This window comes from Cibotium barometz, chromosome 31, assembly GCF_041138505.1.
Source record: "Cibotium barometz isolate CiBa-2024 chromosome 31, ASM4113850v1, whole genome shotgun sequence".
Classification (NCBI taxonomy): Eukaryota; Viridiplantae; Streptophyta; class Polypodiopsida; order Cyatheales; family Cibotiaceae; genus Cibotium; species Cibotium barometz.
The window spans coordinates 16,820,966-16,834,626 of NC_141076.1; the positions used below are offsets into that span (position 1 = coordinate 16,820,966).

The 13,661-nt window shown below is 46.3% G+C and overlaps 1 protein-coding gene across 3 annotated transcripts in view; it reads left to right on the forward strand.

Annotated features, from left to right (window-relative positions):
- Nucleotides 1-396: 396 nt before the first annotated feature.
- The window catches only part of LOC147620554 (leucine aminopeptidase 2, chloroplastic-like), a 57,472-nt gene continuing 44,207 nt past the window's right edge, over nucleotides 397-13,661 (forward strand). For all 3 annotated transcript variants that reach the window (XM_086824782.1, XM_086824783.1, XM_086824784.1), the window contains exons 1-2: nucleotides 397-547; nucleotides 1,676-1,837. In XM_086824782.1, coding sequence (XP_086680908.1) covers nucleotides 467-547; nucleotides 1,676-1,837 — 243 coding nt within the window. In that variant the 5' untranslated portion in view covers nucleotides 397-466. The remainder of the gene's footprint in view (nucleotides 548-1,675; nucleotides 1,838-13,661) is intronic.

Below are 13,661 nucleotides of genomic sequence, written 5' to 3' on the forward strand. Positions count from 1 at the left end.
GAAAAATATACACCACACCACATGACTTGAATTAACCAAAATACATTTCTATGAATAGATAATTTTACATATAAATGAGGAAAAAAACAATTTAAATACAAAAATACATTCTCATACACAAAATAGATATATTTATAACCGTGAGATGGAAAATAACTCATAAAATTGATCTTTTCTACCTCACAATATGCAACTTATATATAATGATATATTGTTCGCGTCACAAATATAAATAATCATTTTGTTTGGAAGGTCAGTTCACAATATGAAACTTATATATATAATTATTTTGATATGATTATTATAAGAATGCTTTTTTTTTTTGCATGTATATTGCAGTATTTTATATGCGTTTTCATTCATTGACTTAAATCATATTTCCCACCACCTGCCTTAGATCATCACTGCTGCAATACAAACAGCGTAAACAGGTTGTGTGTCTGAGAGACAGAGAGAGCGCTCAGCTATGGCGGCCATGTCTCGGCAATACTTCGATGCCGCGCAAACCCTAGGCCTTACCAAGCACACTCCGCCAGACGTTGCAAATGTATTCCCCTCCCCCTTTTCTGTGTGCGTGCGTGCGTGCGTGCGTGCGTGCGTGTGTTTCTTTTTTCTGCTACAAACGACAAACTCACGCCCGCCTGCACAAATATCATCAGGACATTTTTTTTTCTGTTTACTGCAAGGTCTTTTTTCCCCCTTCCGTAAGGGTAGCTGATGGACACTCTCAGGTCTTTTCTTCTCTTCTGTGAGGGTTTTCTATGAGAACTCTGCATTTTTTCCCGATTTTCTTACACCTGATAAGGCCAGCACAACATGATTTGTGCTGTTTTAGTCAAGCAAAGACTCAATCTTAATGCGTTTCAGGCGAATTTGCACTTGCTATGCTGTGCATCCTTCTGCCTTTAAGCCTCTTCTTGTATGATTATAGTTAGCTTTTTAGTGGAATTGGAGGGATTTGCAGTTTGTATTACTAGTGTTCAATGCTTCTCATGGATCAGATTGACACCTTAATTCTTTGAAGAGAGAAGGATTTGCATTTAGATTAGTTACTTTTAATGCCCTCAATCCTTTGGAAGAGTTCTTCAAGAAGCCTCTTGTAGATTCTTACTTGTTGATGGTTTTGATGCACGAATTTGCACTAGAATTGGTTGGTAGAGTTCTTCCAATTATGGCAACCAATCCAACAGAATATTGACTTGTCTGCTAGCGACTATGTTCCGTACCTCCATATGGTGTTAGTCCCATTATGCACATCCATGGCTGTATGAATGTAGGTATGACTGCTTGCATGCACACATGGCTGTATGCATGTAGTTTGCATGCATACATGGCTTTAAGTATGTAGGTTTTACTGCATGTATGCATGTGTTGCACCTAGGGCTGATTGATGTGAGAAGTTATTCTTGCGTTAGTGAGCAAGGGCTCTAATGTTGAGGATGATCTATTTCTTTGCGAATATTATGATATTCTGGCTAGTTACAGGCTCGTCTTATGTTTACAGTGTAGGTTGAAATTGATCTAGCAAAGATTCCATATTCCTTGTGCTATTTCTAATGGAAGTCAAGTCTTTCTGGTTACAATTTGTCTTGCTTTTGTATGTGTGAAGTGCTTTTCTATGTGGCTGATTTTGGACAAAAAGAGGCTTAGTGATTTGATTTGACTTGCCTTGCAGATGGACATTAAGGCTCAAGAGTGTACCATCAGTGATTGGGAAGGGGACTTACTGGCAGTTGGTGTTTTTGAAGACAGCTTAGGACAGGATATTCACGGAAAACTGCACAACACCCATTTAGCAGCACTGAATTCGAAAATGGATGGAGTTTTGGATGAGCTGGTAAATGTATTGGCTATTATTGACTTCTTGGTATGTGGTGTGTCATGTTTGAGTGAGGTTTGGCTGTGTTTATATATCTACAGACTTTTATGTTTACGCATGCATATACTTAATGTTTCTTTTAGAGCATTGCACATGGTTTCTATTTTGTAGTCATCAGCAAAAAATTCTTCCATGTTGAATCTGGATTCATTTGATTCTGTCTTTATTTTAGTGACGACTTCTTGGTATGAGGTGTGTCATGTTTGAGTGAGGTTTGTTTACAGACTTTTATGTTTGTATTTATGCATTATATGTATACACGCATGCATATACTTAATGTTTCTTTTAGAGCATTGCACATGGTTTCTATTTCGTAGTCATCAACAAAAAATTCTTCCATGTTGAATCTGTATTCATTTGATTCAGTGCTTATTTTGGTGTGATGACTTCAGCTGCTTTTATTTTGGTGATGACTTCAGCTGCTTTTATTTTTGTACTCATTATGTTGCATATCAATAGCATCTTGCTCTCATTCTATTCAAATTAGAAGATATCACACTTTGCTAGAAGAACATTAAATCTTATTAATTTAGTGATGCCATCATTTTAAGAGAAAACACTTGGTCCCCTGATGTGAGAGTATCAAGCTTGCATCCTTTTTCAGCCTAGTGTTATCGCATCCATCTCCTTTCCTAGTGATTCTTTTTGACAACTCTTCCATGCATTTGGAGCTGTTCTATTCCTGCACACAAGATAGATGCACAGAGCCCATGGAAACAACTTCTGGTAGGCAGGACAGATCAAAAGATGGCCCTTTCATACAGCTCTTGTAGATGGCTGCTCAAAAAAAGCCACTCTCAAAGTTAATACCTTAGTAATATAGCGTAATCAAAAGAAGCGTCGCAATGGCGATGGCCTGGCTCTCTTTATAGAATTTGACAGTGGTAAAGGCAAGCTGCAAGGTCAGGTGACGGGCGTGCTAGAGTAGGGTTAGTTTTTGATTAGGTAGATGTCTTTTTGGAGAACTTGATTCATGATTCTTAACACATTTCAAGGATCTCTATTTGACATATTTGGTGTGAAGGTTTGATGATTTATCAACTGCATGGAAAGCTTTACTGCTTCTCATTCTTGTTATAAATTAGTTGCCATTATTTTTCACCTTGTAGATGAATGCAGCAGAAAACCTGTTATGCCTGCAACCTCTTTGCTTCTTCACTCCAACAGCATGTGTAGTGGACCGATATGATAACACTAATCTAAGTTGGATAAAAATGAAGAAGACTCATCATGAGTGTGTTCTAATTAAGATGTACTCAAGTACAATTAGACACCAAGATGAATTAGCTTGGATACATAAAGAGACTTGAGATAAGTGCAAGTCATATGTTCATTGCTTGAAAATAGTCTCCTTTTATATGGGTGAGTACAACATTGGCTTTGCTAGTTCATGTGGGATAATTCCACCTTTGCTCTAGGCTTGTACTTCATTTGGACTACTCATACTCACTCCCTATCTTTTCCTTGTGCTCAATGGCACCACATTTCTCAACACCTCCCCTTGGTGCCATATTTTTAGGCTACTATAAGGTGGTTGGATGTGAGGTTTACAACATATCATCACCCGCCCTTATTTCTAACTTGGCCGGGTAACTCAAAGGCTCTTTTGGATAGGTTACTCTCTAGCTTAGAGGTTGTTTTAGAGATGGTCGAGTTGATTTTCACTCCCCAAGGGTGCTACTTTGGCTGCTCTGGTGGTCCAGCATATTACATTTGCATCACCGCTTCTAGGTGCTTTATGGCTACAGATAGGTGGTCAAGTGTGCTCAAAATATATTAATTTGCCTACTCATTTGGTGGCTTTTACAACATATGATTCAGGTTAGGGTAGTGGTTGGTATCTCCTTTAGTGCCTCTGTTGGCTCGAGATCTCCTTGCTTTTTCTTGATGAAGATCCCTTGTTGCTTCCTTCATGCTTCATGTCGATGTCGTGTTTTTCTTTTTCTTCTTCTCATTATTGGATGCTTCTTGGCTCTCTTTGGCTTGACTCTTGGCTCTTTGACAGGTTCTTTGATGTGGACTAGATGCTTTTTGTTGCATGATGCTTTGTATTTGATCTTCTTATGTGCCTTTGATGCATTATGTGCATCAAAGAGAGAGAGAGAGAGAGAGATGTGATAATGCTCAAGAGAGAACAATATTGCGCTGCTCAATGACATTGATTAGATTGATAATAAGAATCTTGAGTACAATGCCTTTTTGTAGGCTTGAGCCTTTATCTTTTGACTCAATCAAACTTGGACCGGGTGCTTCCCACAAATTTTCCCTTTGACTTTGGAACCCATACAATGATAAATGATGGGAGAACATGTGTTGTCTCCAACAAAGCCCCCTACAACAGATGTTCCAATGCCTAGGGAATGATATAGATCTAGATTCATACATGTTCTAGTCTGATATAAATCAGGATACAACAGATGTACTAATCTGGATACTCATATGTTCTAGATTGATACAAATCTGGATACAACAGACGCTTTTAAATCCATAGGATTAATACAAATCCTGGTTGGAGGTTGTCTTTTGAATGTTAGGCCAAGAGGTCCTTGGTAGCAAGAGTAGTCTCCAAAAAAACATGATGATTCTCAACACAAGAACCCCCCATGCTTGGATGAAGGGATTCAAAGCACACACAAAGAAAGGTCAACACACACACACACACACACACACACACACACACACACATTATTACATCTCATTTTGGATTTAATCTGGGCAGAGGACCCTTGACTCTCACACACAAAATGCGAAATAGATATTTTGGAAGTTTTAAAAACTTTCCGATAATGTGTCGATGAAGCACGATTGTTTTTGGCTACGTTTCAATGAAACCGCAACCCCAAGCTCAAGTGTGAATGATGAGGTACTTGATGGAACCCATGTTGATGAAGCCTTTGATGTTGTGAAAGCATATGCTGATGTACAAGGGCTAAATTGGTGAGACCCATTCCAAACTTCACACTTGAGGATGCCCTCCATGTGAACAACTCCTTGCAAAAAGGACTGTGTGAAAATCCTTAAGAGCTTAGATTAGAGATAAGATAAAATTCAAATTTCTTCTTTGACAGGTGGCGGGTTGCAGTGCACCAACTGGAGAATTGCATCGCGTGTAGCAGCTCTTGCCTCAATTATGCTGCTGGTAAGAGGATGCTCGAAGGAGAGGATCGTTGAGGAGGAAGCATGAGCTGTGGATGGAGGGAGGACCTATGCAGGTAGAGCAACACTACTACTAGTGCAAATGCCAGAGCAGCACTAGGTGGGTAGCAAGGGTACTGTTGGTATTGATGCCCTTGCTCAAGGTAATAGGCAGCTGTCGGCGAACAGTTTGAAGAAGCCGGTTGGCGACTCTGCGAGTAGAGAAAAATGCGAGGCGCCGTTGTCGGGGAGTTTTAATTAATCCTTATAGTAGCAAGGCTTATTAAAGCCTTTGATTAAGGCTTATTAAAACCTTGAAGAAAAAATGGCGAATAGAAGAACCACTAGTGGAGAGGCGATTTTGTAAAGCAGCAGCTATGCTGAATTCAGAATTGATAATCAGAGTTGGCTCCAAGCTTTGATACCAATTGAGAGCCCTAGGAGGAGGCAACAATAGTTGTCAGCTATGGAGGAAATCCATAGGTATGTAGAAGCAGTCGACAGCACAGAGAGAGAAAGAAAGAAAGAAAGATAGATATATGAACGTCTGCGAAAGGCCAAAGTAGCCTATGAGACCAAAACATAGTATACAGTTGATGGTGTCTCATCAAAAGTCAGTTGATGGTGTCTCATCAAAAGTAAGACAAAAAGGACTAAAAAAGTCCTAAACAACTATGAAAGGAAAATACTCCTCCTGATGCTCCTTCCTCCAGCACCCTCGATTGCAGGGTGAATGCTTTGATGAACACAACCATGGAGCTCCCTATCCTAGCACTCCCCCTAGAAAGCCCCTACCAACTCATTAACCTCCACTTCCAGAGTGTCCGACTGAACCTCCTCCAGCACAACCTCTACTTGGACGAGCCCCTCTCCCGATAGCATTACATGTATCTCCTCTCACCAAGCTCCCCATCTCTAGTATCACCCTCATCCCCCACTTCTTTTTTCAAGGCCTTCTCTCTTTCCAACACCCCCACGACTTCTATGACCTCCCTCAACACCCTCTCGAAGCCATTTTGACCAACTAGTGCCAACTACTCCGTTTTGGCTTCCCCTCCAAACCAGTAGAGCTTATAGACCTCTCAGTTCCATAAGATAGAGAGACTAAAGTGGCGGAGCAGTCGTCTCCTGTGGTGGGTGATGATGGCTCTAATCCACCGGTGATTAAGCGGCCGTGGACGAGGTCCTGGTAAGCGTGGGAGTCTCGCTCCACAAAGTGCTATGGCTCTGTCAAGGGTGACTCCTCTTGAAGGACGTCTATGGGACGTCTGGCTCTCCGAGGGGGTAGTGGAGGTCCTGGCCGTATCTGCCGGGGTGGTCTTGGCCTTGAAAAAATCTGTCATGGCTCGCTGGCGGGGTTGATCCTGGTGTGCTGTCCGGGCTCGTAGGAGAGCCTCTCGATGGCGTCTGAGTTCCAATAAGAAAAGCCCCAAACACCTTTGATCCTCAAACTCCATCACATGTCGTAATGGTCCAAAACCCTCTCGGAAGAGAGACTAGTTTCTCCCTCGTATCTCATAGTAGACAGTACATCGGCATATGTAGTGCTCCTCTGACTCCACTTCCTATTGACATAGCTGACAAATGTGGTCTTCTGGCTTCATCCCCTCGTATCTGCCAATCTCCACCCTCAACTAATGTGATGAAGTGCGGATCTGTCCAATGGCACTGCGAATGCCATGTGAGAGATGGGTGTCCATGTATGTAGACCGTGTCACAAAGCCATTTGGGGAGAGATGTAGAAAATGGTCCCAATAGTGGGCCATCTTCGTGCCTAGTGGTAGGGGGGGGTTGGACCATGTCCTTTCTGTATCTAGCCTCACGATGTCCATCTTGATCACCCTATTCTTCTTAGAGCGACTAAGGTCCAAGAAGGGGCAGTCCAAGCTGTAATCAAATGGAGGGAGTGCATCAATCGTCATGCCATGTAATCTCAGCGAGGTACACATCTGGGTGTACCAATAGCGTGTATCGCCGTCTGCTGCTAACTGCCTGGAAGAGTAGGTGTGGGTATCTTTGTCTGGGGAGCTCCCATAACCACTGGTGCGGCTCCTATCTCTGCTTTGAAAATCTCATGAGGTACCGGTGTGCGATCATAGTCACCAGTGGTTTCTCTAGTACCTGCCATCCATCATAGAAATCTCTCTTTGGTCTGACCCTCCTCGTGTGGTAGAGGCTGGGTCCCCATATGGGTGAGCCATATAAGAGTGTACGTGTGACCAATGTGTCAAACAACCAGAGTTTGGTGCGCGGGTCCTGAAACTGACCACGTGCTAATTTAGCCTCTGCTGCCTGCCTCATAGAGAACTGTGGTCCGCTGAATGTGACTCCTAGGTACACATATGATCTGGTGTACTCCATTGATTCACCTCTAAAAGTCAGATCTAGGCACCCAGGCCTGTGCGGTATTGAAGACCATAATCTTAGTCTTCCCAAGGTTCACTGTGAGGTCCCTATCTGCACAAAATGATTGCAAAGCATCTAAATGCTGTTGCAAACCCTAAGGGGAGTCTACAATAAGTACAATGTCATCGGCATATAGCAGTATGGGTATCCAAACCCCTGCCCAGATTGGTTGCTTGCCCCCCCCATCCTGTCAATGTAGTCGGATATCTCATCAATGTAAAGTCCAAAAAGGGTGAGTGACAGTGGGCATCCCTGCTTCACCCCAATGGTGCTAGTCACTGTATCTGACATGCCTCTGGGAGTCTGTACTCTGCCTAAAACCGCCTCATATAATGCATAAATGCCCCACTACATCTCCTCGGGAACACCAATGTCATGCAATCTCCTCGTGAGTCTGGCGTGTGGCACCATGTCAAAGGCTTTGCGGAAGTCCACAAAGCAGCAATCTATCCTCTTTCCCCGTGCTCGTCCCTCCCCATTGAGAGCCCTGAGGGTAAATATGTGATTTAAAGTCGTGAAACCTCATCTGAAACCTCGTGCTATGAGCCCATGTGTCTCAACTTATCTACTCAACTCTCGATCCAAAATAGATTAGAATATCTTGGCCAAGCAATGGCCAATCATGATGGTCCTGTAGTTCCCTGGTATCATGGGGTCACCACTCTTAAATAGAGGTACAATAGTATGTGCCGAGCAACTGTCTGGGAAACCCTCGCAAATGGCCCTATTAAACATGTGTACTAGCAGTGGTGCCAATACGTCTCTGGCATGTGAAAAATGTTCTGCCACTAGACCATCCTAGTCTTGGGCTCTTCCATTACGTAGTCTGTCAATAGCATCCAAAACCATCCGAATGGTGATAAAAGTACTATGATCCGGGCAAGTCGCTGATGGATGAGAGATGGGGGGCTGCCTTGGTACTTCATATTAAGTTCTTGCATATTCATGCCATGCGGCAACGGGGGGAAGGGGGGAGATGTGCAGGATGGAGATGGAGATGGAGATGGAGGGCTAAGAGGGCCTGTTCCCAGCGGTCAGGGGGGCTGAGAGGGCCGGCGGTGGCTATGGTGAGGGGGAGGAGGCAGCGGCGCTGGAGGCGGAGATGGAGGTGGAGGTGGAGGCAGTCCAGGTAGGAGTGATCCCCCCCCTTGCCCCCCTATTGCTCCGACCAGTCCAGGCACCCCCAGCAAAGTCGGGGGATGGTCTGCGCTGCCATCCCCCCGATGCTCTGCCATCCCCCGGCTCTGCCGGATGCTTGGACTGGCCGGAGCAACGGGGGGTAAGGGGGGAGATGTGGAGGATGGATATGGAGGTGGAGATGGAGGGCTGAGAGGGCATGTTCACAGCGTTCAGGGGGGCTGAGAGGGCTAGCGGCGATGGTGAGGGGGAGGAGGCGGCGGCGCTGGAGGCGGAGACAGAGGTGGAGGGCGAGGTGGATGGAGGTGGAGGTGGAGGTGGAGGTGGAGGCGGTCCAGGCAGGTGTGATCTCCCCCCTTGCCCCCCGTTGCACTGGCGAGTCTAGGCACCCGGCAGAGCCATCCCCCGGCTCTATCGGGTGACTGGACTGGCTGGAGCAACGGGGGGCAAGGGGGGAGATGTGCAGGATGGGAGGAGTCACCGTCTGTGCAATAGTAGTAGAGCAAGATTCATGACCTTTCGTCTCCTATCTGTCATTCAACTCGATCTCCTGCTGTAGGCGGTCACGAGTCATCATTGTACCAACCATTCTGTGGGGCCATATGGCGAGGAGGGGTAGAAAGAGGGGGGGTATACGGGAAAGCATATGCTGCTGAAGCATGTAATACATTTGCCAACTGTTTTGTAAGCTCATCAAGTGGACTGCTCGGGTCAAGAGCGAACAGACCATCATATACTGCACTGCCATATACCCTAGAGGTCTCCCGAGTAAAGTGATATCTTGGGTATTTGGTATGACTACAGGGTGGTGTGCCTCTTAACATATCCACAAGTCACAGAAAATGTCAAATATGCATGGTCTGCTGCTATCCCAATGGGTTTGCCCGAAATGGAGAGATCCTGTATATCATGTATCAAGGTAGGTGAGCCCATCAGGTAATCCACTGTACTAGCTCCTCCCTTTTTGTTCCAGAATGTGAGAGCATCTAAACCTGGCCAACGGGATAGGCCATTATAGATAACTAGCCCATGTGCACTCCCCAAAGCTAGGAAGTGTCTCCCATATTCTGTCACCTCTCCTGTGTCTTGGGCAGATCTCTACATCCCTATCTCATCCGCTGCTAGCTCATGGTACATGGGCTCATCCGTAGCATAGAGAACTGATTGTTCTCGGCCTGTATGTGCATTAAAGTCCCCGGTTAGTAGTACATCTCCCAAGCTCGCAAATCACATGATGTCCTCGTACAATGGCATATATGGTGATTCTCTCGGCGTAGCATATCTGGAATGTGCCAGTGGGAAGTAGCATACTGCAATGTAAATGTCCCGAGGTCTATTTGTGCTCACTTTGATCCACATGTAGCGTGCGTATGCACCTCTATGCATCACATGTACTGCCTCTCGTAAGTCCTCCCTTAACAGTACTGCTACCCCCCCACTTCCTCTAGTCCCCCTTGCTGCTATGTGTGGTTGGGGTCGACATACTGATTCCCATCTATACCCAAGAACCTCCGGTAATTTACTCCCTGCACATTGGTGTGTCTCTGTATACATGGCAATATCCCGGCCTTTGAAAGTGTCCTCGAAGCACCCTGCATCTACCCGTAGGGCTCCATTGCAGTTCCACACCGATAACTTCAAGGTCCCATAGGCCGCGCCCCGTCAGGATGACCGGCGATCCCGGATGAACACTTGCCCATCTCTATATACAGCCCACTTCCCCTCCTTACGTGCTTCGAACACTCGAGGCATGTTTTCCTTCCAGTGTGCTACCTGGGCCAGCGTAAGATCCTCATCTGGATAAATTTTCTCCCCCTTAAGCGCGGCCCTCTTAGCAAGAAAGGCGGTAGAAACCGTTGCCTAAGGTCGGGGACAAACTCGTCCCAAATATAAGCTGCCATACCTAATCTGGTGTGGGCATGAGCTCACTGGGTCCACCAAGGAATGGCCTCACCTTCCAAGTACCAACCGGCTAAGATCACCTTGTCAGTATCATTCTTTTTAACTACGGCAAAGTAAGCTTCAAATTGATGCAACCATGAATAAAGAGTTGTGGAGTCAAGTTTACCATTATACTTACTGAAATTCATTTTCTTGGGAAAATGATTTGAGGAAGCCGCTGTTGTCAGTCTTGCGTCCAAAGCCGCAAGGTATCACTCATGTTCCATGCGTCGCATGGCTTCATCTTCGCGTTGTCGGATCTCCAATGCACGCATCTGCAACTCAAGCAATGAACTCAGCTGCGGTCGTGACCCTTCGAGAGGGTCCCTGTGTAGAGGATCTGGAATCTGGGATACGGAAGGAGAGGGAGGAGGAGATGGAAAACGCGGCGCTGGAGAATGGTTGCGCTTTTCCAGAGCCAGTATCTGTGCCTTCTGCTCTTCCAACTTGGTCCTCTTGTCTGTGATTGCTCGCATCATGTGTTGGAACATCTCTTTAACACTCATGCCTGATGCCCTAGCTGGGCTGCTTGGTGCACTTTGGTCCCAAGGTTCTTGGTCTCTTTCGTCGTCGAAGCTCGCCATAGCAGGAAAATGCACCTCCTTTTCGGAGCGCAATCTGACCATCCACTATGTGTGCGGGAAACTTCCGGAGGCTGAAAACCAACCGTCCTTTGAGGGACAGGAGTCACTCCGAAAGGGGTGGTCCACCGGAGTCTGAAAACCAACCACACGAGAGAGAAATTTTTTTTGGTTTCTTGCTGAATCTTTGCACTTGAGGTAGGCTCTGATACCATTGTAACATGCGGAAGCTTTGGGGGAGATCGGTAACTTCAGTGCTCACAAATCAGCACACTTGTTGCGATGAAATTAACGCACGAAACTGAATGTAGATGTGCAGAATAATAGATAGAGAGAGAGGGAGAAGAAGACACAGTATTGGGTCCCGAATACCCTCTGTAGGGCCCCCACCACGAATGGTGTATTTGCTTTTATTAGAATGATGCAAAACTGAAAATAAAAGACTAAACCTGAACCTTCTTGGCTGAGGGGAATCCTCTGCCCTTGACCTTCAATCCTTCACCCTTGTGTTAGCTTCTCCTTGGCTGTCCTGGACCTTGAGTTAGCTTCAGTACCTTGATGAAATATGAGATGAATGAACTAATTTATGCCTTGGGTAATTATACCCACTAATGTATCCAATCGGCTGGCTTCTTTTTCCCTCCACGACTTGCAAGCCCTGGCCGCCTTGTGGGCTGCTGTCCAGCACTGCGCAGGCTGCTGGGCAACCCCTGGGCACTGGCCAACTGGCTGCTGGGCAGCCCTTTGGCCTGGCCGCCTGGCTGGACTGGCCCAATGGCCTTGTCAGCTGCCTTGCCCAGCCCACACTAGGGCTGGTGGGCAAGGCCTGGGGCCTTCTTGGCTCCCTTGGAGTGGCTCATAGCCTTCCCTGTGCCCATACCTACTTCTACACAGTCGTTTGACATCTGGTCTCACAGACCAAACATATAGAGAAACTGACATCATTCCAGAGGGAGACTCGCAGCGCAGACTGGCGTTGCTTCATGTGCAGGACAATGCACACCTAACCTTGGACACATGTGCAGGACAATGCACACCTGACCTCGGACAACTGGAGTGGAACCCTGACTTACTCATCCCGGACTGGGCTCACATGGGACCAATTTTCCACCCCAAGTCCTGCACCTTCTGTACAGATATGTCTACATGGCATCCAAGTGCGGGATGCACATGACACCACTGCACTCACTTGCTCCACCCCTTGCATCGCCCAGAAAGCAGTGTCAGCCCCGCCAGTACTTCTCTGCACACAGTTGCCGCCTCTGTGTGGCAGCAGCACCGCCTCTGTCCAGCAGCACCTCCTCCGCTTGCAACTGTGCCGCCTCTGTCCAGCAGCGCCACCTTTACTTGCAGCAGCGCTGCCTCTGCCCGTAGCTGCACCGCCTCCTTGCCTATTGCCTGGCTGTGCTGCCTTGCCTGTTTCTGCCCTGTGCACAGCCTGCAGTGCCCGTATCAGCTCTATGCATCACCTGTGCGTCTACGCCATCAGACTCCGCCTGCAGCTCAATCAGCAAACAACCATTGTATTGCCTCTGCCCAGTATACAGCTGTTGCATACTATTTGCTACCTCTTGAAGCCACAGGTGTAAGCGCCTGCCACCCGCACCAACATCATTTAAGAGTACCACCACTGCTATTTTCTTTGAAACCCTAGGAAGAAGGGACCTACTTTGTGGAGATACTTATTTATCATATTGGTGAAAAGCTTTTTAGAATTGCCTTTGTCTGGACTGAAGTGTAGAGAGCTTTTGTGGATATTTGGAACATCAAACATTGGATTTTGGTACTAGCCCGGTGTAAGTCTCTTGTGGGTCATCCTCATGGTGAGCTCGGCATCAGTTATCTTGCGCCTCGACATTGACCTCGGCCCGATCTCGACATGGACACTTTTGTTTGATATTGTATTCATTTGTTGTATTGGTCCTGGTTTGGAAAAGCCCGTGGATTGTTCCTGAAATAAATTCTTGAAGAGGGGGCGGGGCTTGTTCCCGCTCAGCGCAGTGACTGTGTGAAACCCCTATTCCCATCTCTCTCTCTCCCCCTTCCCTCTCTCTATCTTTATCTCTCGCACACGTGGTTGCATCTGTCTCACTGCACGCTCTGTTGGGCTTACAGTGGTATCAGAGCAATGGTTTCTCTTGAAGAAATCTTTTCTGGGGTGATAGAACCATGTCGAGAGTTGAGGGAGACCAAGGGCCTCACGAAGGGATCAACTACAAAGCCAACCTAGAGCATCGAGGGATCCAAGGCCACCAATCTGTCTCTCATGAGACTGCAGTCATGACATCAGCTGCATATCGAGACTTTCAAAAGTTCAAAAAGTATCTTCAAGAAGAAGAGTTCCTAGCTTGGAGAGCCAAGCCGCCAAAGCATACTTACGAGGTAAAGGGGTTACCCGATCCATCACTCATGGAGGACAGAGAGAAGCTACCCCTAGACCCGCTCTATCAGATGCAACCTCTTCAAGCCTAGCAAAACTTAAAAGAGAAGAAGACAAAGGGGCCTTCAACCGGCAAAGTGTGGACTTCAAGCTGGAAGAGAAAAGCGTAAAGTTTGATACCTTTTATGGAAAGCGGGACACC